At 40.1% G+C, this 27,480-nt stretch overlaps 1 protein-coding gene across 7 annotated transcripts in view; it reads right to left on the bottom strand.

Moving 5' to 3' along the window:
- Positions 1–27,480, bottom strand: part of cntn4 (contactin 4) — a 205,124-nt gene that overhangs the window by 5,299 nt on the left and 172,345 nt on the right. For 6 of the 7 annotated variants that reach the window (XM_044348917.1, XM_044348920.1, XM_044348918.1 and 3 more), the window contains 10 exons: positions 25,717–25,844; positions 12,354–12,529; positions 10,023–10,143; positions 9,410–9,568; positions 8,454–8,603; positions 7,478–7,548; positions 5,381–5,615; positions 4,986–5,101; positions 2,896–3,082; positions 2,693–2,805 (listed from right to left, as the gene is read on the bottom strand). In XM_044348917.1, the coding sequence (XP_044204852.1) occupies positions 2,693–2,805; positions 2,896–3,082; positions 4,986–5,101; positions 5,381–5,615; positions 7,478–7,548; positions 8,454–8,603; positions 9,410–9,568; positions 10,023–10,143; positions 12,354–12,529; positions 25,717–25,844 (1,456 nt within the window). The remainder of the gene's footprint in view (positions 1–2,692; positions 2,806–2,895; positions 3,083–4,985; positions 5,102–5,380; positions 5,616–7,477; positions 7,549–8,453; positions 8,604–9,409; positions 9,569–10,022; positions 10,144–12,353; positions 12,530–25,716; positions 25,845–27,480) is intronic. The other variant, XM_044348922.1, reaches the window with a different exon arrangement.

The following is a 27,480-nucleotide window of genomic DNA, read 5'->3' as shown; positions in this document are numbered from 1 at the left end:
GGCAGTATTAAACTGCTGGTACCCCAGGTGATTTTGGGGGTTGGTGGAAACATTGGTGGTATAAGATTTTAAAAATCTAATCATTAAATGTGTGAAAATTGCTCTTTTCCATATTTGACAGTGCCCTCAGTTGTTGCTGACAGCTGAGGTCAAGAGCTTTCTATAACAGCTGGTCCTATGTCTGTAACCCCTTGCGTTGCTGAGTGATAAGCCTTTAAACATGCACTGGTTTCAAGGTTCAGAGGTCAATATTTCAAAGCAGGAGCCATGCATCATCTTCATACTGACATAATGTTACTCTCCAGGTTGAGACCTTTCCACTGATGTATTTGGTTTAGTCCTATGATAAAGTTTTAATCTTCACATTTCATTGACATGACTTTGACCAGACATAGCTTCACAGAAGCCTTTGAAAGTTCAATAGGCCTACATATTTCATTTTATTACTTATTCATTTATTTTGTCTGTTTTTGTGGAAATAGTGACAAAAATGCTCCACGGGAAAGCTGTTTGACTTGGCCTACTTTTAACCTTATTTTCATGATGAGATGCAAGATTTATCTATATTTTCAGCCCCAAGGAGAGAATCCTTGTGGAATCTGGTGAAGATGCCACTGCGGGTAACTTAAAATAATGTTTAGTATGCAATATGCACACAATAAGCAAACCTTTTCTGGTTATATCGGAATACTGCATGCTTGGAAGCCCCTTTGACCCTCTGGCTCTGGTGACCTCACAGAGCACACAGGCTATAAACGACAACATTACAAACAACTTCACTAGCTTAACTATCTCTTTATGGGCTGAGGACCTTCAGTTATATGGGATACCCCTTTACCCTTTTATAAACATGTGGAACACAATATGTGCAATGAATATACAAATGTACTTCTTACATCTTGTTTCATAAGCAACATACTACATTTATTTGTAACCTTGCAACATATATTTGTATATAATTTGTCTCTAAGTGTAACTGATAATTGTGTGCAAATAAACAAAAGCAAGCAGTATGAATTATTGAATTATGAACTTTACTTTTCTTATTTATTATTATGAACTTTATTATCCTCCTTTACCTATACCATGGCCACTTGTCAACAACATATTATTAAATATGAATCATCAGTATCAGTGTATACCACGTTATGATCACTTCAATTATTGTTAAGGGAAGAAAGCAGGCTGCAAAGATGTCTACGCATATAAGCATGTCCAGCAGGCTTCTTACAGGAATAAATAGGCTATTCACACAACCCTGGAGATTTTTGTTTGATTTTGTAACTTTATGATTCTTGGTTTTGGGATTTTATGTCATCATGACATACAGTAGCCCATTCAATCAGAATCTGTTTTATCAGTCAATGCAAGCATACAATGAATGTGTCTTGGCGTTGGCTCCCACAAATGCAACACAGAATAATAAAAATAGACAAAAGTAAGGTAACAATAATAATGAAATAAAAATAAGTAATTTTAAAATTAAATTGAAATTTTGAAATCTATTTACAGAATGGAATAGTAATAGTTTTGAAATGGAATATAATGCTTGAAATGAAATATTGCCTGTACAAAGGAAATATGGTGAGAGGAGCAAAAATTAAACGTGACATGTGCATAAATAATGAAATGATGTAATAGTGGCTGTTGAATGCAATGCACAATCTAAAGTCCAGTTTGATGAAATATATGAAAGTGATAAGTGCAGAGATTAAAGGAGGGATGTGAAATGTGAATCCAGTTTGATAACACTGTCTTCATCCCGTTTATATGGCCATGGTATAGGATTTGATGCAATTTAGTGCAAAGACAGGTTAGGGTTAGGGAAGGGCATTGTGTTGTGGGTGGACTTGGCATGTTTGACTCCTGTTTTGGGTTGTTTACCACTGGTGGGCTTCATTTAATTTCAAATTGCCACCGGTCACAAATCCAAATGCCACTATTTCTGTTGTGTGTCAAGGGGGGGACTCCATGAACACTCACAAAATCTTAATCAGTTTGGAATAAATTCAATAATTAAAAGTACATAGTAGATATAATAGTAAATAAAAGATTTCTAACGGGTAACAAAGTAGACTGTCTATGTCTCCGTAGCAACGGTCGATGAGGCTCATGTGTCATGTAGCTGCTTTCGCTATCCAAACCCCCCCCCAAAAAAACAACTTGATTTCTCAGAATCGAAGGTGAAATATTTCAAATGGATGGTCATAACATTGTTGAGTTATCAAGGACACTTTCTTGTTTTTGTGTGGAGAAATGTTGAGCATATCATTAAAATTGACAGTAAGAAAATACTTCCCAGCAGCAGATCCTCTGGTCCACCCACTGACTGTACCAATAAAATTAAAATAAAGAAATAAAAACAAGGATAAAATGTTGTGGTTAAATGTTGAGTAATGTAGCAGTTATAGTTAAAAAAAAAAAAAAAAAAGAATTACAAATGAGAAAAAAACAATTCAGCTTCTGTGCTCTTGAGTCCTGACTCACAGAAAAAAAAACGTGGTGCAGGCATGAAAAAATACTTTGAAATACATTAATTTGAATGTTGTGCTGAGTGTCACGAAAAAAATGGAAAATTTGTGTCCATGCACACGAAACCATAGATGAAATTTCGTGACTATTTCACTAACTGCTGTGATACTGGGTTGAACAAACACAATTTTCAGATAAAACCAAGCGACTGGGCGCTTACTTTGTAACCAGTGACCTCTGACTCATTCTCCAAGGCTTTGACCTGCTCCCAGTTCAATATAATCTTGGAGTTTGATGTGTTCCACATAACTTTAACTGGTGGCTGACTGGGTGCTGAGGGGAGAAAAACACATTAGTCACCTCATACAAAAGCTGAACACTGGCAGAACGTGATCAGTAGTTATAACTAGATGTGATACTTACGTGGTTTTTTGGTGGTAATGTTGACAGTGGAGCTGGGGGGCCCCGTTCCTGCAGTGTTATACGCCCTCACTGAGATGTAATATGTAGTGCTGCCTTTCACCCCGCGAATAATAGTGGATGTTTGATTTCCTACAGTCCTTTGCACGCTGGCTGTGTCTTCCCTTTCACTTCTACTCCAGTACCTCAGCTGAAAAGCAACAGGGCAGAACCTCAGACGTGAACGCGGCAAACACGACAGACACTTTAAAAGCTTTCCGTTACACCCTGTCAATGAAGTGCAAACTGGAAACAGGGAGATGTGAACTCAACTGGATGGAAGATGTGAACCTTTAGCAGCGTGTCACCATGTACCTTTTGCTCTTGCTCTGTAAGAGCTACGTGTCTCACTTGTGCTTATCAGACACGTCATAGTTTAAGTTATGTGATTTAGAATAAGGAGGTCACATATGCAAAAGGAAGAAAAAAAAAGGAAAACTCAGAAGAGGAAGAAAATCCTCAAAAATCCCCTGCCATCAACTTCCACTGATAACAGATTTTCTTTGTCACCCTGCTTGTCAGGGCTGAAATAGCTGGCACGCTTGACAGCACAAATATAATTTGTCTTTCCTCCCAGGAACGGTTTGCTCAGGCCCTGCTCCTCTGTTGACTTTGAGTGGTCAACAATTTATAATTCTACCATTTTATGCAATCCGTGGATGAAAACAGCGTCTTTGTTCAAGAGGTGTAATGGTATGCGTATTCATCCCGAACCGTCACGGTGCGGATGTTACGGTTCACTGCATGCAGTCGTATGAAGAATATGCTCTGTGACCCAAACAATTACTGTCAACATAGTTTAATAATCCATTTACTCTGATGTGCTGAACAATAATTCTAGAGCACAAGTTCCACCCAAAACATTTTGGCATTGCACCACTTAACTGTAGCATAGTCACGAGGTGTGTTCCTATCGCCTAGTAGTTCCCTGCGAAGTGGACTGCACAGTGTATTCAGCCATGTTAAGAAAGATTCCGAACCGTAGGCAGCAAAAAATGCTCAGTTGAAAGGGAACTGTGAACGGTGTAGGCAGGAAGTGAACAACAGTTCATCAGTTTGCTGGAAGTTGACAAGCAAGATTACCCATCAGTCACTGAGCCTCGCTGGAGCGCCAAAAACAAATAATGGAACTTCCAAAGGAGTTTACTGTTGGTGTAATATAAAGAAAGCCAGACAGTGAGAAGGAGCTGAGGCGCTGCATTTTTGCTCGTTTTACCTTAGAAGTGCAAGGTTGCCAACCTGAGACCTGACATTCATTTCATACTCCATTCATAATTATCAAGGATGACATAATATTAATTATTTATATATATATATATATATATTCACAAGTTACATACATTTCAATAGAACAAGTTTTGTAATGGTATCAGTTTTTGTTTCAATACATATTCAATATTTTATTTAAGTGGTGTAAAAGCAGCTGGTTTTGTTAACATTATCAGGGTAACACACGGACGTGATGTCTGCATTGGTGACGCTGCAGGGTGTTCCGAATGGAGGAATTTTGTTGAGGGAAAGTAAAAGTAGTGGTTTGGTCCCTCTGACTGATATATTATTATATATGACAGCATAGAGCAGCATGTTACAGTTGTAGCTGTTGGAGGTAGAGCTAGTTTCAACCACTTTATATACAGTTTGTTCAAATCTTGGATTTTAATAATGAGTGGAATTAAAATGACAAGAACTAACTGAGCGCAAAGCCAGTTTTTAAACTGCTTTGTTGTGTGGATTAGAAGCTAAACGTTCTATCCCTTAGAGTATTGCATCAGTACGCTAATCAGGGTGGTTACAGTACTTAGGTAACCAACAAGAGAAACACAACTAAACCCGCAGGCATGGGACTAGGCTGGACCATTATGCATGCAGCAAGCTATTATCTCCTATGCCCAAGGTGCATGAGCCTGAAACACTTATCAATAATAGAAGAGAACAAGATTCAACAGCATTAGCTGCCTTGTGTTTCTGCGCGCACACACACACACACACACACAAACACACAGATTTGCATCCAGTGGAAACACATACAAACAAGGTATTTCATTGCAGCTCACCTCATAGCCCAGAACTCTTTTCTTGCTGGCATTCCAGGGCAGAGCTTTCCACAAAACTTCAATCTCAGATGCAGAGAGGCTCTTGGCGCGTATCCTTGTGGGCGCTCGGCCAGGCTCTAGAGTTAATGTATAAAGACTCTGAATGATTTTAGAAGTAACACGGAGCTTTGATGACCCCTCAAAGTGGGAACATCAAAACTGTTTCAAAGCTATTTCTTTCATGAGAACAACAGAGGGAGGGAAGTATGGGGAAGACATCTGCAAGAGCTGATAGAAGAACGCTGGCTGCAGGATCACTGCTGCTGCTGTTCAGACCCTGAATGGATCATGTACACATGCATTAATTGTAGCCGAGCCAGTAGAGCTATTCATGTTGTGTATAAGACCATGCGCACCTTCCTCAGCAGAGTAGATAGTGGTAACAGGTCCAAAAGGGCCTTCCCCCTCATTGTTGTAAACCCCGACCTTCACGTGGAAAGGCGAGAAGGGCTGAATACTCTCGTTTTTGAAAACGTATCTGGATGCCTCGGGGGACGGTACTGCAGCCTGCATCCAGCCTGTGGCACCGTGGGGTCGAAAAGCCACAACGTAGCCAAACCCTGGTCCATTCTGCAGCTCCTCTGGGACAGGCTGCAGAAAAAAAAAACAAGGTCTAAACAATTATCAATTGGTATCTATCAATTTAAAACTCCTACTTCATCTTAGTTAATAAATGAACCTTGAGTGAGACATCAAGAGCAAAGACAGGCTTTCAATGCTTTGCTTAAAATATAACATTCTGTGCACACACAAACTATTACCGGAAACATCCATTACACAGTACAGTGCACTCAGCATGATACCATAAACTCAGCTGTTGTCCAGACTGATAACATGCCTCATGCATTTATAGCTGCTGACTTCATTCTAGTGGATAAACCAGCCTTCTTCACTCCCGTCCACTAAAAGATACATGCTGATATAAAAAGCACTTAATTTCTTCTTTCTTTTTTATTTTTTAGCCCTGCTTAGGATAGTGATATCAGTCTTATGCAGATATCTCCTCTCCTCCCACCTTTAGGCCAAATTTCTTTTAATAAACTTAAGACTGGATGCAAGACTGGGTGTGACATTTGCATGCTTTTCCCTTTAGAGCCAGATGCAACATGAGCAAGATAATACGTTGGCATTGTGGTTATCTGCCAGTCATAAATTGACCTTTATCCAGTTTTATGCCACATTTTTACGATAAACTTTTTAGATCTTGGTCATATTCAAGTATATCTTTATACCAGACGAAGGATTTTAGTTATTGGACATCTGGATCTGAAAGTCAGAAAGTAATCAGAAAAACAAGCTGAGCAAACGTTATCAACAGCTCAGCTCACACAGAAACCCTCCCGGATGTCCAGTGTCTGCCGAACAACCTCAGGGAAACACTGATTTTTAACGTGAAACTGCTTTGTTCAGTGTTTTTACCGGTTGTAATCCCTGTGTTTGTTTGTTTTGGAGAGGAACGTCTGGATCTTAAGTTGTCAGAAACAAGCTGAGCAAACTTTGGCGGCAGCTCGGCTCGCAGCCCCTCCTTACATCCTGTGTCTGCTGAACAGTGTCGCAGAAACACTGATTTTTAAATGAAACTGTTTTATTTAGCGTTTTACTAGTTTTAATCACTGGATCTGTTTGTTTTGGAGAGGAGGAGACCTCTGCAGATAATTCAGCTCCTGGTAAAAACCTCATGAACGATCAACACTGAGGGTAATCCTAACTAGGAGAAGCTGACTGCAATGATGCCAATGGTGGTTGTTTAACAATGAAGACAACATGTCCCATGATCCCGCGCTATTTCATAACGTCATCAAACTCCGTCTTTTGTATTGTTTTGATTGAGAGACCCCTAGCGGCAGAAATTACATATTGTAGTTTAAACTTGGCTCTTTGTTAAAGCAACTACACAAATAGAAATTTAGAGCGTTGTTCAAGAAAAAGTTAAAATCAAAAATGCAAAACTCCGTCCCTATTTTTATATTAAAAGGAAAAATGCCTCAGGATTTTTCAGGGCTGAGGCAAAACAGCGGCTTTGTTAAGCAGAAGTTAGACTTTAATTGAACTCTTGCATATTGAAACATCAACGCTGATTCTGTGAAACGTTTCACAGCAGGGACTGATGATTTTGAGCAGCCTGAATAAATATAAGCTTTTCGAGCTAGCTTGATATGTGAGGGCTTTGTAGAAATAAAGAAAAAATAAAGAATGAAAGTAAAGGAAAACAATCTGAAAAAAGTTGGGACTTTGAAGGAACCATTCAGTTTAATTATCTTATTGAAACCTCAAAAGCATTTTTCTCTCCCCCAGGGTGACAGCAGCAGTTATTGCCTCTGTTCTTAAAAATGAAATGCCATACATTAAGCCGTTCAGCTGTTATTAATGAAACAGAGGCCCAGATCCACAGAGAATAATGACGACTGGCTCCCTCCTCCATGGGTGAGGGGGTTCTGAGCGGGCTTGCTTACCTCCCATGTGATGACTAATTCGGAGCGACTGCCACCGCCTCCACTCACATTAGCTGGTGTGACCTTCGGAGCTGGAGGAACAAGACAGATCAGCTTAGCCCTGCTGACTTCACACGACGGTGAAAAGGCACATGTAATCATTTTCCATGTTGCTACTCCCATACAACAGAGAAAGGTAACTTTCGGACAGATCTGAACTTCGACATCCAGAAATCCTGTAAGATATCAGCAGACTTCTCACAGCTGAGTTGTGTTTGCAGACATAGCCAGTCTGTGATGTGATTTTATACCAGATGATGTATAAAAGATCTAACCTCGGCGAGTCCAGTTCCCTTTGGGTGTTTTTGTCTGTTTTTCTCTTCAGCTGGAATTTGAATAGAATATCATTTTCCTGTGGCACTACGATAAGGTTGTTGAAGACAAACATTTTGAGGAATCCGCTTACTCACTTTCTCGATGACAGACAAGTGAAAAGATCAATGCCACTCATGTATCTGCATGCTAAATATGAAGCCACAGCTAGGAGTCTGTTAGCTTATCTTGGCATGAAGACTGGAAACAGCCTGACTCTGTCCTGAGACAAGAAAATCCACCAACAGCACCTCTAAAATTTACTAATTGATGTTATACTTCTTTGTTTAATCTGTACAAGTGTTTTATGTGGGGTTTATGTGCTAGAAATTGTCCATAACTTGTTGTTTTTTTGTACAAATTAAAAGAAACAAGATATAACAGCTAGCCCAGGCTACCTCCCCCAGTCTTCATGCTAAGTCTTCCAGTCTTTTTGCTAAGCTAAGCTAACGTGCTTCTGGCTCCAGCTTCATATTTGAGGTACAGATATGAGAGTGGTATCCAAGTGTATTTCCCCAAATGTAGAACTATTCCCCTTACTAAAATTATGTTGAGAGGGAAAAAACAAACATGTCATACATTTTTGGAAGAGGCATAAAGTTTGTTCTGCTCATGCAATACATACAGGTCCCCTTTGTCCTTGCTTGTTTGGATGGCTTGCTGGGCTCGCCGGTCCCAATGGTGTTGCTTGCCAGGACTCGAAACTCATACTCCACCCAAGGGCTCAGGTCTATTACTGTAGCTGTCAGCCGGTGGCCCCCCACCACCTCAGGAACTGGAATAAAACACACAGTAGCCCGTTCAGTATCAAGGAACTTTGAATGTGTGCGTGTGTTTGTGTACATGTGTGTGTGTCAGCTTAGCATCAGCAGCAGACTGTCCTCTAGGCTGATAGGCCTGGCAGGACTCCACCACAGGTACATGGGACAGGTGTAATCCCTCACAAGGACACATAGTGCACAGACTAACTCAAAAAACAAGAAAACAATACAAAAGAATCACACTCAAAGAAGCATATAGCAAAGCATCAAAGTCACTGTGAAGAACTGAATATGAGAAAATAGAAGTGCTCCCACTAGAAATGGCAAAAAGTCAATTTCTCCTTTTGCAGAAGGAGCTCCATCTACCTGCAAGGTCATAATGTAATTCTGCTGCAAATATATGACCCTGATTTAGTAAATCAATGAGGCCAGTAAAACTATCTTGTCCTTAATTCACAAAAATATCAATAGAGCAAGGTATACTGTACAGCATTAATGCACATTATACCAATCATGCGTGAATGCTAAGGGCCCCATAAAAGAGGATGTGGGGAAAAATTGCGCTCTGCACATCGGTGCTATCACTTAACTACACGATCAAATTACAGCCTTGGCAACAAGCTTCATCTTCAGGACGAGATCCATGTTTCAGGGTTCCCAGGAGTCAGATAAAATGGTGGTCAATGGTCATGCTACAATTGTGCACCATTTGGTGCTGGGGTAAAAATTACATCTCCAATATTCTCACAGGCGAGGCAGAATGAAGAGCGGCCCCCTCCATGTGATTGGAGGAGGCCACGGCTGGTTGGAGAGAGCTTACCTGTGGTGACAGCCTGCCACCCGAGGGAAAATGGTGTCCTGGCCTGGATGGTGTATGCTGTAATTGGACTGTGATTATCAGGACCAGGCCTCCAGGACAGAGAGGCTGTGGTATCAGTGATTTCTTCTACATGGATGCTGGTGGGTGGCCCTGGGGGACCTGATAGATGGCATAGCCAGGCAGGAAAAAGGAGAGAAAGATAGAGAGACAGACAGAAGGTAGAAAGAGGGGGGTGGGATGTAAATCAGGGAGAGATGGAAAGATGGTAGACAGAGTTGTGGTGGTTTTAGCACCTACGGCTACTGTAGCGAAGTCAGTTCAATGTGAAATGCTATTCTGTCTACTTAGACAGTAAATTTCCTTCTTTAAAGAGAGAAATTCCTATCTGCCTCCCTTTTCACTCTCTCCCTTCATTTCCTCATCAGTAAACCAGCCTCAATAAACATGAATCACTACACACCTCCACCTTCTTCAGCAGCGGATGAATTATTTAACTCTTCTGAAATCTCAAACACAGGTAGTTGATGGAACTGGTCAGTAGTCATTTTGAATTGAAGCATGTCCGTTTGTATTGAAAGCGAAGGCGCAATGGATGTTCACTGTTGTGACTTACCTCTGACAACCAAGTCAACAGCAATGGAAATGCTGTCCACCTTCGTCTGCACGGCGCATGTATATTTCCCTGCATGCCTCAGCTGGATGTTTCGAACCATAATGTCTCCTGCTGAATGCTGCTGTCATTCATCACATGCACAATCAGGCAAAGACAAACAAGCACACACACACACACACACACACACACACACACACACACACACAGTTCTATAAGCAACATGGTAAGCCTCCAGCTTTTGTAAATTGAAGAACAATACTGACTTTCCAGTCACATGGCAACAGAAAGCTCATTCTTGTGTACGTGTATCTTGAAAAGTAAAACTCCTCCTGTAGCCTTTTCTTCCATATTCTAAAATTACACAGAAATACCTCTCTATAATGGACACACTCCATGTGTTTATTGTACCACTATAATTACTGAAATGTACTTGCACAAATAGCTTGATTTTGATTGTGGTATAGAGCAGTTTCCGTTTTAAGGAGCAGCCTAATGGCTAGTCTAATAGTTAGTTCTTTAAGGGAGCCTTTTATTCCATCTCTAATTGCCACTTCCACAGTAGAGCAGAGCAGGTTTTGTAATAAATTGGACATGGTGGAAAGATGTAGCACAGTGGTGTTAAGAATTCTATAGAGTGGCTGCTAGCTTAATCAATGCAAGTGTAGATGTACAGCAATTTATTAGGAAGATGAGAACATAAATTATGTTTTAAAAAGCACCTAAATCATAAGAAAAAACAGAAGAGACACCTCAGTACTGTATTTGTTTCTTAACACCTGCATTGTTTTAAGGAGTCTTGAATTTAGAAAAAAATGAGCCTGCGTATCACATGTTGTGATGTAAGCTGCAAACCTTTTAAAGTACACAGCGACTGACGAAGACTAGTTGCGGGGCGTGTATGTAAATTTCATTTTAAAATAAACCACAGGCAGCAATTTTCTGGCCATAAATAATACACTTGATACAAACATTCCATCTGCACTGCGGCTGAATTTATTATGACCCTGCTAAAAGAAGAAGAAGTATAATATTGATGTACCAATGAATCTTCAGTCACCTCTTGACCTGTATTCAATGAAATCTCTGAAGGGGTTGGAAAAAAAAAATCAATGTCTTTTATGTAGCAGATTTTTATAAGCGCACAGTGGCATTAACACTATTCTCCAACATACTACAATAGGGTTTGTTTCTTAATGATTCATTATGTAGTCAGGGCCATCTAAAAAACATGTTGTAAAGCAGTGATAATAGACGGGTTTCTAAGTGACATCATTGTGAGATGCGCACGCACGGGGGTTTGAAAACAATCTGGAATGACAGAGAGTTCATGGGGAGATCAGTATGAGGTGTTGCACGAATAGCAAAAGTGATGCATGGAAAATGCTTGTGATCTCCTTTTTAGCTCACAGTGCATAATTAACGATTTGCATGTCGTGATCTGGTCAGAGCCCTAGATTTTAATGAGGTAATGGATAGTTGTGAACAGAAACTGGTGAGGAATAAACGCCTGCTTTAAGGTAAGGCAGCTTACACTGTTACTGTGCATTTAAGGCTGATCATTGCAAGTGTTTGTCATGCTCTGTGATCAATGCTTAGGTGATCAGTTTAGATAGATCAATGTGGGACTTAGTGACAGCTGACAGAAGTCCAGACTGATGGCTTTAGATGGAAAATGCATCACACTTACAAAAAAATCATAAACAGCTGCTTAGATCCTGACTGGCTGATAAATAATGAAATCCTGTATTGATACAGTACAGTGTGAAATATTGCCTGTATACGCTACAGGCATCAAAAATTTTATTTTGCACTATATAACACATCTGGCATATATCTTGTGTCTTGCATATTATATATCCAGAATGAGTGTGCAAATGGCAATAATTTCACATATGGTAATGTTACTTCTATTTCTTAAGCCAACATGACTAATGTGAGGGTGGGCCTCTGTGCTTTTACTTTGTGCTGTCTGTTGATGTGTCTTCATCACTCCTACGAGCTGTCATTTCTCCCCATGTGTCATGTTAGCTAGCTAGAGCTGACAGATGTCTATCAAACTGCTGCTTTTAGTAAAAAAAGTTTTAGAAATGGGAGAACAACCACATACAAATTTACCTCTAAACAGCAATTTCACTGCTTTCAGCTAGTTGCTCCATTTCTAAATACTGAAAATATCCATTTAAGCTATCATGACATTGAAGCAGGATGTTTTCTACTCCTTCTGAAAAGGAAACTCGTCCATACAGCTCTCACAACATGATAACTTGTTTATAAATCAGAGGCCTGACAAACTCGCAGGTTCTCAGAAACCTTGAGGGATTATAGACTTACGCCGCCCACTTTTTCAAAAAATCCACCGTGGCCTGCAAAGTGGATGAGCTGCTCGTTGAAGAACCAGGTGAACTTGAGCTCCAGAGATGGGTCGTGGCTTACTTGACAGGGCAGGACCACACTCTCCCCCACGGTGACGTCCAGTGTGGACGGCAGGGTGGTGATGATGGTCGGCTCTGAAACACACAGTCACATCCGTGCATGTTTGATCAAACACATGGCTCTGTTCCCCTTTTCCAGGCATTACGTGTAAGTCAGTACAGGAAATGGCTTTGCAAAAAGCCAAGCCCTTCCATCATCCTTATGGATATGTCAGACTCAGTTAATAGAAGGATATACGGGACAGAGCACACAGCAAACTAGGGCACACAGCTACAATAACTGGTATTAGTTTCGGCCTGAGCTTGTCTCTGTGGGGACTCGGAGATGTGTCTCTCCTGCATCCTGAGAAGTCTCCATGTGTCACTGTCAGCTCAGCCTTCAGCCTGGAACTCCCCAAGATTGGCCAGAAATTCCCAAAACGCAGTGCTAGGAAAACAGTAAACACTAGTGAGCACTTCTTCCAGTCGTAGCCACTCTCTTTTCAAGCCTGCAGTGCATTACAATGGCATCACATGGGAATAAGGCAAGCGTCCCTTATCTGCACTTGTGTGTGAGCAGCGGAGGAGGGAGGTGGAAGGACATGAGAGAGGCGGGATGAGAGGGAAAGGCTTTGTTCTGAGAGTGTACAACACCTGTCTCCCTCTTGGGGGTGCTGTGATTACTTGGTTGAAATTGCCACTCTGAGCACACAGACTAAATTAACCATGGCAAATGATCCCTGGACAGGCATAGATTCATGTAGAAAGTGCCGGCAGTGCAGTCTTCATCCAGAGTGAATTCGATACCTTCATTGCATTGGCCCGTTCCCTCCCCTCCCCTCCCTGACACACACACCACCACCACCACCACGCACTCCCAATGTGATTTATCTAGTCGTTTTCTGATATCAGGCCAGAATGCTATCAGCTGGTAGGTTTTGTCATACACACAATGAAAGTGTGTCTGAGAGCCCTAGTCTTGTATTGCTGGGGCTAAATGGTGAGTGATGGTGGCGCTGTAAAAATGTTGTAATAACACACAGGAGGTATTCAAGGGACTGTATCTACTCTGTTTCTGAAGACTGGCTACACCTTGTAGAACAAGGGCAGGAAGGAAATAGGACATCTAAAAAATTTAAAAGGTAAGAAACACTCTAAAAGAAAGTGTCAGGACTATTTTGCAGTGGTTTTCATGGTATGACTCTAAATGGCGTGAGGAGAACGGAATAGATGAAAACAAAAGGCTCAGGAAGGATCTGCAGGGAAATGCTTACATGGGTCCACAGTCAAGAATATTTTACGCCTCTATCTCTGCAACATGGTAACATACTATAAACATTTATTTGCTTTATTATTTCTCCAGTGGGGTTGCTGCTTTTGCCTCTTTCCTAACATGAACTTGTCTCCTTGCGGTTTGTGCTGCCTGGTCTCTTATTGCCTCCAGGGATTCACTGTGACAATGACGGTGGGAATATGCTCCCTTATTACTCTCCTCTGTCATCATTTGTGACAGATTATATGGACAACCAAGGTTGGTTACACAACCACACACTGGGCTCTTGAGCATAATTTGATTGATTTCTATCTTGTATGATGCCTTGTTACCTACTGCCACTGTAAATGAGAGGATAGTAACCCACTCACTTAGCAGGGTCAATCAGAGACATGATAGAGAGCACCTCACAAAGTGCTGCTGAGGTGGCTCAAACCGGTGCTGACGTGTTTCCGTTTGGACTTGAGATGCTGAAAATTTCAATCAGCATGTGAAAAGTGTTCTTTCAACATCTGTTACATGTCACAGTGAATGTCACATGAATTAAGGAACTTAAATTAATTAAACATGTATGTTAAATCTATATGTCTCATAACGTGTACTGAATAATAACTTTTTAAAAACTGTAAAAGCAGCCCGGTAGCCTACTGGTTAAGACATACCACACAATTGCTTTGTTTTTATGTCAAACCCCTCTCTCTATCCATGTTTCCTGTCTCTCTTTGCACTTTCAATCATCAAATAAAGGCAAAAATGCCAAAAATACAATCTTCGAAAAAATAAAAGACAATACATGTGCTAATGGTTCACTAACTGAGTGAGGCTGCAGCATTCATGTTTGTAGCCTTACTCTTTAGAAACCATTTACATTGTCTGTCATGAATAGAATGAACTAAAAGAATTAGCTGTCCACAAAAACCTACCTAGGAAAGAGTAATTTGAAACTTTGAGTGGCTGTGCTTCATCGCATTTCACATTTGTGCAGATCATAAAAAATGAAAAACAAGCAAAAAGTGTTTTTTGATGAAAACATCATTTGGAGAATAGGTTATGTCTGTGCAAATCCCATTTATGAACTTCAAAGGACAGAACTCCCCATGCACAGCCAGTATTTTCAGTCAGGTGCTGGTCAGTAGCAGGAACATATAAGGTGAAAATCATGATTTTGCTGTTGGCAGGACTTAACCAATCGCATGAGAACAACTAGTCATCATTCTGACCTGCCACTGCTGTGGTCAGAGTCTAGTTATGTTTTGGTAGTTAAAACTACTTGGTTAATGTTTGGGAAAGATCGTGGTTGATGAAGATACTGTTGCAATGTTGGAAAGGTTTTACACAAATCCCATGAAAGGACCATTACCAACATGTATAATACTGTCAGACTTCTTGGAAAGCAGCCCATTTGTTCCTAACATGGAAATCTTAAAAAACAAAAAACCTTTCATTTCTAAAAAGGCTGAACAATTTGCTTGCAGCTGGGCACTGTAGCTTTTTAGCAAACATTACTCAAACAGGAGTAAATAATGTGTTTGTTAGGGGTGATTCTTTGCTGCTGATTTGGACCACTTGTGAGTATTTACTGCAGGGCAGTGTATGTGGGACTGAATCTAATTAACTACAGTGTCCATGCTAATGAATGAACATGTCACTCTGCAGTGGTGTGGCTCATTTGTGTTTTTTGGACAACAGGAGGAATAAGAGGGCTTTGATACACAGACAATACTTGTTAGCACAAGTTAGTAAGTAAGTTGTTAGTAAGATCATTTCATTGTTGGTTTTGGTGTTTTTATGAGATATCACACAATCACAAAATATCACATAAAAAAGTCACATGCTTTTCTAAGCCAACCATCCGTGCTGACCTACTCCCTAAAGGCATTATATGATGGTATATATAACAATGTCGTAATAGTTTCACATTTACTACTTACTAGGTCAAAAATTACCCTCACAACTGCAAGAAATCGTTTGTCAGGAACATGTAAACATAGAAATTTTTTTTAGTCAAAATGTGAATTGTGGATATCTGCAATGACAATTTTACTAGTCACAATGTATTTTGGATATTCAAAATTACATTATGGATATCTGGAATGGTTTTTCATTTTGGATATCTGAAATTAAAATGATGACTAGTAACAATTGGATTGTAGATATCTGAAATGGGAGTTTCATTTGTGACAGTTTGTCCTAGGAAGAATGTCATTGTGGATATCTGAAATCTTCATTTTGACTAGGAAGAACTGAATTACGGATATCTGCAATATATATCTAGTCTAGCTATTAAATGTTAAAATGGCCACTTATACTTTTTAAGGATTTTAAGGTATCTTAAATTTAGTTTTGACTAGTACAATCAAAGTTGTAGATATCTTGAAATACAATTTCTACTAGTAAGAATGTTATTGTGGATATCTTTAATTACCATTCTGACTAGTGAGAATACAATTTTGACAAGGAGGAATACTATTATGTATAGCTAAAATGTAATTACAAATAGGTTTGTGGTTCGATTAAATGTTAAAACAGCTCGCCATAGGTGATGAGCTACAGCCAATGAGAGTGCAAGACACAGGTTGATATTGTGTTATTTCCTGTGTCACTTCTGTGTTTTTTTGTGACAAAACATAGTTTGGAGACCAGACAGACTTGTTGGGGATTCCTCCTAGTGAAAGATCTTGTAATGTGTGACCCCGTCGCAGATCAGTAATGTAGTGTGCAAATCACAATGACTTTGAAATTCCTGATGTGAGTGATGTGAGCTTGAATAATGCATCGAGGAGAGCATTGAAGAACCATGAACCATGTGATCCAGGGATTTTGAAAACAAATTTACGGGAGCAAAGCCTCACCCCAATCTTTCAAACTGAGATGCACACAGATGATCCAACAGCATACAGGTTCAAGACAAACACAAACTTCTGTGGGAAATGGTTTTTCCACAGGTAGGTCAAAAGCCTTTTCATAAAAGGATCTACAAAATCTGACAGTACACATCAGGTGAAGGTTCACACCATGTATTCAAATCAGTGGTGGCTGGTGACTCAAAAAATTGGGGAGGATGGCATGAAAACTAACCCACGGCATCATGTTATTTTACACTAGTTGGCAATTTATCTCTACTGTCTTATGTTAAAGTTATGTTACATACAGCAACATCTTTATAGCATAACCTGTTGAATTACAGCAACCCATAATCAAACAGTATGTAACATGGAATCTTATAAAAGACCAAATCATACTATGTCATTGTCCCCCACCCGATGAAACCAAAGGGAGGACAATTTTACATGCCATTCACTGAATGGCATGTAAAACAGTTTGCTTTCAGAAACAAAAACCCCTGAGTGGTGCAAAGGCAGGGTCTTTTAAGACATTTATATATGTTTCTAAACAAAGAAGCAATCATTTTAGCCCTGAAGTGGTTCAGGTGTGTCATTTTACCAACAAAGTTAAACAAAGTTAACTTCAAATTTATAGTATTGTTCTATTGTGACACCAGATTTATGTTCTCATCGAAAACAGACAACATATCACATGATTTACATAATTTCCTGTGTATTTTCTTAGTATACAGAATTAAAGTACCACAAAGCTTATAATATGATACAGGTACAGATCAGTGCTGAATACCAGAAAGACTGAACACTAAAACATTCACAAATCTAAAAGTGTAAGTTCACATAAAAAGTATTAATGCATGTATCAAATACATGACTTACACACTCTTATCTATATGCACAACATACAAAAAATAGCTTACAAAGCTGACATGTTAAAACTGTTGTTGTTATTCTAGTTACTTTTAGTATTTAAAAAGTCTTATTCTAGTTACTTTAAGTTAATTGCTCAAGCTCAGCTTTAAAACGAACAAGAATGAAGAAATTCTCACAAGCATGGTCATTCACAAATCACACATCAACAGGTGACCGAACAACCACTCAACTGAAAAACTAGATAAATTCCAAATGAATCAGGTTCTTTCCATGTGAGTCCAGACAGCTCACTGTAACTCTACAGTAGCTTCAGTGTCCAGGCAAGCTTCCTACAGCACATTATATGATGTGACATTATATGCTTTCTTGTTAAGGAGATACATTCAAATAACAGCCACAGAAAGACATTTCACCATCAGAGAAGAAATTAGTGACCAAAGGGACAGAGAGAGAGAGAGAAGCTGTATCTGACTGATGTTATCTGATATTTCTTCTTTTTTCATGGAGATGAAGTATCCATGTCATAACTTCCTATTGCATTTGTGGCTGTTGGTCTTCTTGTTTGTTAACAGAGCTTTGTTGCTGCTGGTTAACCAATCTGTTGTTGTTTCAATCTTGTTTCATTTAAATTATGTTGTTAACTTTCTATTGTTCAAGAGAGGAGTTCATTTAAGAGCAGCACCACATTGGGCCGCACTCCACCGTAGACCAGCCATGGGTCCAGCCCAGACAGCTGAGGCAACGAGGCTTCGCCAGCAGAGTGGAGCTCTCCATCTGCTCCCCGGTGGTGTCCTCCTAGTCCAAATCCTCCCCGTTAGCTTAACAACAGCCCTCAACAGTCCTTGACAACTGCTACAACAAGCTAACTGTTGTGTTGGCTAATGCAAGGAGCTATCAACTGCTCGATTTTAAAAAAAGGGAAGCGTAAATCAGTTAAAACAGGAAATTTGGACTCTGTTGAAAAGGCCTAAATGATTTTTTTTTTTAGTGATGTCTTTAAAAGTAGTTTACAATTTGCACATTGTAATTTCTTTTGTAATATGCTACTGTATGAATCTATCTATCACTTTACCACATGCAGTGGTGGAGAATTAAAGATGAAATTGATGAAACTGTCATTGGACCAATGTCAAGTCATTATTGTATTCTGGTTGTTGATTGGTTAGGATGTCCTCCATTGCAGCATCATTTTACGTGTTTTAGCCAATCATAGATTAACGTGAAAAAAAAGAAGTATGTTAAATTTATATAAGAAATCCTGCCCTAAGGAGGACAGCAGGAGCCTGTCCTCCTCTGCTCTCCTCTCATGCCTCATACTGACACTTGCCTGCCCTGCAGGTGTTGTTGAAGCATTTTGATCAGAATTTTAATAGTGGATTTTTTCCAAGGAAGAGAGAAGAAATATTTTATAGATGATACTGAGATTTTGGTTTATATCAAACAATTACTGTTTTTTTATATTTTGATCTCCCTCTTGCCTCTAAAAAACAGAGAAGGAGCAACTTCCTCTGCCTCTATTGATGAGACTTCTCTGATTCAAAGGTAAATTACTGTAACATTATGCATTGTATTCCACACAGCTGACAAAGCCCTTCAATCCTCAGTGTAATCTCTCAGGTCATTTTGGAACAAAACTGCTGGGACCGTTATAAAAAGAGATCATTCCACTCTGTTGCTTTTCAAACAAGAAGAATGCTTTCATCATCACATCACAAACTCCTCTGACATGCTTTTTTTGAATGCCACTTATTTTTCAAAGGACAAATCAAAGGTTTCTCAAGGACGAACTGCAATTGGGGGAAAAACTTGTGTATGTCGCTCAACAGATACATACGAGATGCTGTATTTATATGCTGTGCAGTGGCACATCCACCCCCGAGCTTGTCTGCCACCATCTTCCAGGAAAAGCCAGGGACCTCACTCTGGATTATTACAACTGCTTCAGTCTGAGAGGACCATAACATGAGCATGGTACCGCTTGGAGAAGGGGATAATCACAGGATGCACCATTTCAGTGATCCTGTTCGCCTTGGCCATGAACATGCTGGTTAAGTCAGCAGCATGGAGTGTAGAGGCCCCGGACCAAGTCTGGAGTCCGACAGCCCCCCATCAGAGCCATTCTTCATCTCCTGTGGCCCCTACCAGTCTATGAGGTCCTACTGACAACTGTCGAGGGCTAAAAAAGAAAGGTCAGTCATTTCTTCCACAAATGGCTGGGCCTGCCACTAAGCCTGGGCAGCATCACCTTGTACGGCCAGAAGAACTACGGCTCCCATTAAGCAGTCTGAATGAGGAGTTTATGGTCACCCATGCAAGAGAGGTGCTGCAATATAGACTCTACTGACACCAGAATCTCCAAGGCCACCATTGAAGTGTGGACTGGGAGGAAGTGGAGGGCCCAGGAGGCAGTGGACCAGGCAGAATCATGACTGCAGCACAGTGTTCTGGTTGGATCAGCGGTGGTTGAATGTGTAGGGCTTGGCATCATTCCAAGAACTTGTTACAACAAAGCCAGAGGCAAAGATAGGCGTCACTTGGTCCAACAGGAGATGTGAGAAAGAGTGAAGGAAGTACGAGGAAGTAAGATCCCTTGGCCTGAGCTCTGGAACGCAGAGCTGCCCAGAATCAAGTTTTTGATCCAGTCAGTGTATGACATTATTCACAGCTCAACCAACCTGTATTGTTGGGGGTTGGCTGAGACTCCACCATGTCCCTTGTGTCAGAGAAAATGATCACTCGAACACATCCTCAGCTGCTTCCTGAAGGCTCTGGGAGAGGAGCTTTATCGTTGACATCATCACTAGGTCCTGAAGGCAGAAGCCAATTTCATCGGCACAGGGCCAAAACAAGCCCTGTGCATCATCAGCCAAGCCAAACAACAGCGCCCGGCAAGACAAGCCATTGCATTTATCAAGGCAGGGGAGAAACCACAGGCTCAGGCAAGGGTGTTGGGCAGGCTACTCGTCACTGCAGGGGTCAACTGCTTCCTCAGCTGAAAGTCGACCTGGGAAAGCAGCTTGTTCCAAGAAACCATCGCAGTGACAACACTAAGGCCAGACATGGTCCTGATGTCTGAAACAACAAGGCAAGTGGTCCTGCTGGAGCTGACTGTTCCCTGGGAAGATCAGATGGAGGAGGCCTACGAGAGGCTTCCAGATGGCTATGGATCAAGAGGGGGATCCTTGGATTACACAGGCCACTTGGACACAAACTAGGGCCTTACCAACCCTGGCTGGGTCGCCTGGGCAATGGTGTATGATAGTTGAAAGACCTGAACACCTAATGACCCCAGTTTACATCATTGATGATGTGACCAAGTACATCGTAAGATGTATGTAATAGCCAGCAAGCTGCTGGTGATCATTGACAGATGGCTGTTCATTATTTTTCTATATAGCTTTTAAGAATCACACATTGCATTCTTTCACATAGTTGCTGGCATTCAACACGGACGGGAGAGTTTGGTATAAAACTGGAATGTTTTTTAGGTCCATTTTTCCCCTCCAGTGTGTAAGGGGAGGAAACTGGTCAGATGATTTATCTTCTGCCTTACACCTTAAAAAAGCCAAAAAGTGAGTAAAGCATTGATGAGTGTCATCTTTCTAAATTGAGGTCCAATCTCACATGATCCCAGAGAATCTCTTTCATAGCAGCTCTGTGAGATTGTAATTGTGAGCTAAATGCTAATATCAGAATGCTACCATGTTCACAAAAGCCAGTTTCCATCCAAATGTAGTTCGAATTTTAACCAATTTCCAAAAAAATTGCAAAGGAAAGTGTGAATCAATGTACGTTTCAGTCCACTACTGTTATGTCAATATTAGGACTTGTGCTCATCAAAGCAGATCACAGTGGAAGTCAAAAGCAAAAGTTGGTGGTGCTAATTCTTCAGTCCAGTGCTATTTCACAATTACAAAAGAGGATGCAACAAGATGACGTAATTAAAAGGCTGCCAGTCAAACCTCTAATACTGGAAAACCAGGAAGAAAACGTGATGGATAAATGGTATTTATATGTGCTTCATGTATCATTTTGAGGTACGTAACAGATTTTTTTGTCTAACACAATTTATCATCTTTTTAGTGGAGCAGAAAGTTATGTGATGTTTAAGTCACATTCCTCATGTCTATTTTTTATTCACCCAGTCTATTTCCATTGCACTTTATTGCATTTTCTTTTAGACTTTCTTTCCAATTTCCAGCATTTCCACTCTGGTTTCTTTATGTATGAATAGAAAATGTGTATAAAAACAGGTGGATGGAAACACACTCAATGAAAACTCAAACATACTGATGTTTAGCACATATGTTTATTAGGTTCACCAGCTTAATTTAGCATGTTAGCATGCTAACATTTGCTAATTTGCACTAAACACTAAGCATAGCTAAGGCTGATAGGAATATCATTAGTTCTGGAGTATTAAGTCATAAATCAAATTATTGGACAAATCAAATTGACCTGATGATTAGGGGTGCAACGGATCACAAAACTCACGGTTCGGATTGTGTCACTGTTTTGAGTTATGGATCGGATCATTTTCGGATCAGTAAAATAAAAGAAAAAAGAAAAAGAAAAAAAAGGGAGACAACTATAACTTTGCTTTCCATTTATTCTTTCTTTAACACTTAAAGCAAGGAAGTTTTGCCCACGGTCTTAAATGAAAATGACATTCAAGATGTTTAAATAAAATCTTAAAATATATGAAATATTCAATACTCTATTATCAAATTAAAGTGCAATATGAGGCATGATACTGCCCTCCTTTAAACATGGTAGTGAATGAAACAATAGTCATCAAAACTTGATGATAACTTAACAGCTAAACATGAACACATCTTGTCTTGCAGCTTAGTTTGTTGAACGAGCTACCAAACTAAAATTCACCGGGGAAAAGTGCACCGCTAATTTCAGTTAACAGCTATATCGCTAATTAGCTGCTCAGCTGCAGCACATTAAACAGCATGTAAACATACGTGCAGATGTCACTTCGGACCCGTTAAATGCTGGTTTGGTCGTTAATCTTCAAAATCCCTGTTAGCAACACACTGTCTTTCCATGACTTGTACTTAAAACAGTTTGTTTACTTTGTCTCCAATGACACATTAAATTTTGCAGTTAATCTGTGGTTCACATGCATGCCAAACTGTGGGGGGGGGTGATCTGTACAAATCACGGATCAACTACGTTCTGTTACGCCACTACTGATGATGTTGCTAGATGAAAAGTCAGGGGTTCATCTAAATCATTAGGATTAATCATCTGGAGAACATGGATGCATTTATAAAATTTCATGGCAATATATCTAATAGTTGTTGAGATATTTCAGCGTGGATAAAAGTGGTGGACCGACTGACTGACAACAAAGACATTGCCATCCCTAGAGCCATGTTAGTAACATGGCTAAAAAAGGCCGAATACAGCGGAATCACTGAACATGATAGTGACCGCTTAGACAAAATATTTCATTTTTGCTTTCTAAACACCTCCAAAGGAAAGGGGTGTAATGATGTGTCAGTGTTGATGGATTGCGTTCTAGGTTTACAGAGGCAAACAGAAGTGAACACAGTATGATCTCAGAAGTTTTGAGTTCACTGACCATCTGTAATGATCGGAGGCAACCCTAATTGCAACGGCTCATCTCCAGTGTAATCAAAATTCACAGTGCACCTCTATAATCAAGTGCAATTAATCTGCTAATATCCCCCCAGTGTTGGAATAATGGGGACATTAACAGGGCTCATCTGTTGTGTCTGCTCCTGCGCTGTTTGCTAGGTGGCTTATTCACAGCAGGAGACGCTGAATGCTTTTTGACAGGTATTTTTCAGCATTCATATCACCAAAGTCAATTTGAATAAACTACTGTCATCTCCTATAATGGCTGCTCCCACAACACAAATTTCTCCCCGCTAAACAGGTTTCCAATCCTCAATCAAATAGTGCATGTAAATTACCCCATCCCATTTTCCAAACAATATTGATTGTGACAGAGAGGCACAAGATCATATACAGGAACATTTGTATATCAGCTGCAGAAAACAGCTTTAACATATGATGATGGAAAGGAAGCGGGTGAGAGAGGGTGTCAAATAAAACCCGTATTCCCTTTCACAAGAATAATAAGTGGATAACGGCGCCGTCTTTTTATGCTGAGAGGACATACGCAGTGTTTCCTTCCAGCTTGATTGGAAAATCACATATAGGCTATCAACCTGAACCTACAGTGAGAGCGGCAGGTTTTACCGACGACCCCCCCACCCCACCCCCCCGTGCATACCGACTGTCTGGGGGGTTCTCTTCTATTTTCATTTCACAGTGTGTGATAAATGGGTAAATGGACAATGTGGAGTGTAATTGACACAGTGTAGCAATGCTGTGCTTTTCATTTATGCCTCAAAGTCAAGCTCCATGCTTACAATTTCACAGCAATTAACACATACAGGTGCAAAAATACAATTACACTTACATTTTACATTGTTAATTTTTTTCACTTAAATTATGCAAAGGTTACTGATTATTTCTGAAGAAAGGCAGAGTCAATGGGAGGCAGAGTGTGGCATCAGCGTAAATCAGCAGCAAGGTGCACTCTAAGCTCTCCCCACATCCTTGACTGCTGCTGACTTTCAAGCATTCATAATATATGAAATCTGTCTTTTATAATTCAACAGAAAAAGGAAACATGCCTTGATAGTGATTTACAGAAGATAGAGCTGGTCCAGAGTGTTAAAAAAAAGTCCATTATGTGATGTGTTCTCTGGTAAAAAGAGACTTACTGTATAGATAGAGGACATTCCTCTTGCTGTTATTCACATTGGCATTAATCAATGTTTTTCAAAGTATTCAATGAAACACTAGCCTGTAGGGCAAAAAAGTCAATTAATCTAGGTTTCTATGGCAACTACTTAGCAAAATTGGGGGTGGATAGGGATCCAACTGATATTTTAGCAGACCCCTGTGCTGTTGACATGGCATTACAAAGGATTTTACAGATTGCCAACTTAAAGAAGAGAGACAATTGAATGGATTGAACCATGGAGCAAAAATCATAAACTACAGAGGAAGAATGAGAGGCTTTGTCTTCTAGACTTTATAATAAATGAGTTCTCTTCTGAGAGTGGTGGAAAACACAGCAGTTTTCATCATATAGTCTGAGGGATTGAGAGACACCACTTTTTTTTTTTTTTTTTTTAGGGTTTTTTTTGGACCTGTGTAGTTCATCCTCTACCAGATGAAAGGTTTATACCGGTACAGGCAAACGATTAGTGTGCGCTGCATGACCACATGTGGTTATACTGAACTGTATTTTCTCTCAGGTAGTTGAATAACAGTTCTGAGTGAATTTGCAGAGCACGATCCTGCCCACAGGGTTTGCCTTATCTCAGAACATGCTGCTTGTAGTGAAACTCAAGAAATGCAATGGCAGCTGTCTGGTTTGTCTAAAAATTTGATGCAAAGATTTCAATAGTCTGCTGAAATATACTTGTAAATCAGAACCAAACCTTTTGAAATATGAGGCATGAACTTTTCTCCCTAAGGCCAATATAGTGAAGATCAATAATTCTATAAATCTACACAAGCAAGCCGACAAGGAAGGTCAAGGCAGAACAAATAACAATAACACAAATGAACCAGGCAACCTCTTTGAAAAGGGGGTCACAGTGAGGGTATAGTTCACTGAATATGTCAGCAAATCCCCCAGGAACCAGAGAAGGTGAGAACACTATCCCCTGTGGAAATAGGACAGAAAAACAGCAGTGTGCACAGAATAAAGCCACTCAATGCACAGCACTTTATACCCAGCTCACATTCATTTTTAATGAAGTATAATAAGTCACAGCACCAGAGCAGAAATGCAATCCCCAGCCCAGATGATCTAACAACACTGGGCCTTTTTCACACAGCATATCCTCTGACAGTACTGGAGGCACCAAGGCAATGAGCTGAATGTTTTCAACACCCCTGCAAACAGACGTGGCAACCGAGGTGTCTCTGTCTCTCTAGTAATGACAGCTCAGAAAAAAAGCCCTGCTCCTCGTGACTTATCAAAAGAGAGAGAGGGCGAGGTGGTTGGATGTTTCAAAAATCAGTGTCCTTCTTCACTACTTTGGTCATTTTTTATTTATGAAATCGAATACTTCAAGTTAGTTTTCAAGAGGCAGAATGAAATATCAGGTGACTCTAGCGTGCTATCAGAGTGAAAAACATGCGTTTGAAAAAGGTGTCCAGTGTATTATTGGTCTTGTTGACTGAATTGCAAAAGAGACATTGATGAAATGTAAAGATGGAAAAGGACAGACCTTTAACTGTGACGCTTCCTGTGCTGCTTGCCACGCCAAACTGGTTTCTTGCCACACAGGTGTAGAGGCTTGCGTCAGATTTGGTTACGTTCCATATGCGAAGGTTACCGTTGTCCAGAATGGAAACCCTGTGGTTAAAAACAAGCAAATATTGTGTTAAAAAAGCTTTTATTTTACTGGCATGAGATCAGCCTGCACTATTATTAACACATGCTGCGATGCACACATTGTAAAAATGTAACAGTGTGGCATAGGGTTGACACACAGTAGCAGTAAAGATAAGTGACTAACACTGGGCAGAGAACATTTCTCAGTGTCTTTAATTAAGTTCTGCTTCTTTGCAGATGACAACAATGAGAAATAGGATTGTATTTTCGGGGGTGATTAATTCAGCACATGACTTCAAGAAATCTAGGACAACAGTGGCTTCATGCCCTTTATACAATGGCCACAAGTGCTTCAAAAAGGTCAAAAGGCCTTAACAGAACTTGACATTTTCTAAATAACAAGCAAAAATGGAAATTGTGCCCTTGAAAGCTAGGTACTGTGGGAAATCAAGGGTGGACCAACTCATCAGAGCACGCCGAATTTTAATTATCTGAAATGCTCTGCTGAATCTGCAAAACTGTAAATATGAAACGGCGTCAGCCTGACTGAGGGAGGGGAAAATGATGTGTGGCCGGTAAATTGCTCTGTTCACCTACGAACACAGTCAAAGGAGTCAGAAGAAAGTAAACAGGCTCATTCACTGTTAGACAGCAGTGAGGGTTTACACACTGTGGAATCAACTAAAGGGGAGAGTTTCCTTTAGTGAGGGTTCTTTACTTAAACAAACATATGTGTGCTATTCCATTCATATGCAGGCATACACACAGACACTTAACGCTGCAACAATCAATATTTTTTTTATACTAACAAGTGGTTAAATGCACATGTGTAATGTGAAAGTGGTTGCTTGTAGTAATGAACCCACTGAGAATTATTAGCTGACTCTGCAGTTTCCTTCAGCTCTACGGAGTGTTTTGGTTTTGGGTTTATGGCCCACAACTTTACAGTTCTGTTTTACTGTCTCTGCTCTCATCAAGCCTGTTTTCTAACCAACAACAATACTCTGATAAACCCACTGACTGGCAGACAAAGTTAGTGAGCAGTTGTTTAACACAGAGGAGCATTTAGCAGCTTAAGAGTCAGACCCTTTTATCAGTAGACCAAAACAGAGTTAAAAGGAGAATGAAAATTGGACTTAGATTCATTATGTGGCCAGAAACACAATTTCAAATAAATACCAATGTTACTCCACAGCTACTGGATGTGTAAATAGGCAGCTGTTTGCTCACACGGTTGCTACAGTAACTTCATACAGTGATACTATGTCAATGTTGTGTTTACAGTTTGTTGTCCTGCCCCCAAGTGCCCAAAAAGAAATCAATTAACGAAGGTTTAAGATCCCTCTAAGCCTCTAAGCACATTTACCTTACTTTTACCAGCAGTTTAAAAATAGAAGGTCTAGCTAGTCTAGCTGTAGTCAACTGATGCCTTTTTGTTTCAGATGTGAAATATTTAAGCTTTTAAGGTTTTTAGAAAACTCTTTTGTAAACCAGTCTCAAATTTCAAAATCAAAAGTCCAAAATCAAAATTCCAAAATCACAGTTCACCCCATCAGTTGTAAGATTGTTGACTATTTCTTTATATTTATTGCTTTTGCTATAAAGCACCAATCATCTACCTGTAACTACTCTATTCAAATAATTACTACATGACTGC

Source organism: Thunnus albacares, chromosome 4 (assembly GCF_914725855.1).
Source record: "Thunnus albacares chromosome 4, fThuAlb1.1, whole genome shotgun sequence".
NCBI classification, from domain to species: Eukaryota; Metazoa; Chordata; class Actinopteri; order Scombriformes; family Scombridae; genus Thunnus; species Thunnus albacares.
Note: the sequence above shows the minus strand (reverse complement) of the source record. Positions and strands in the feature narration are given on the sequence as shown.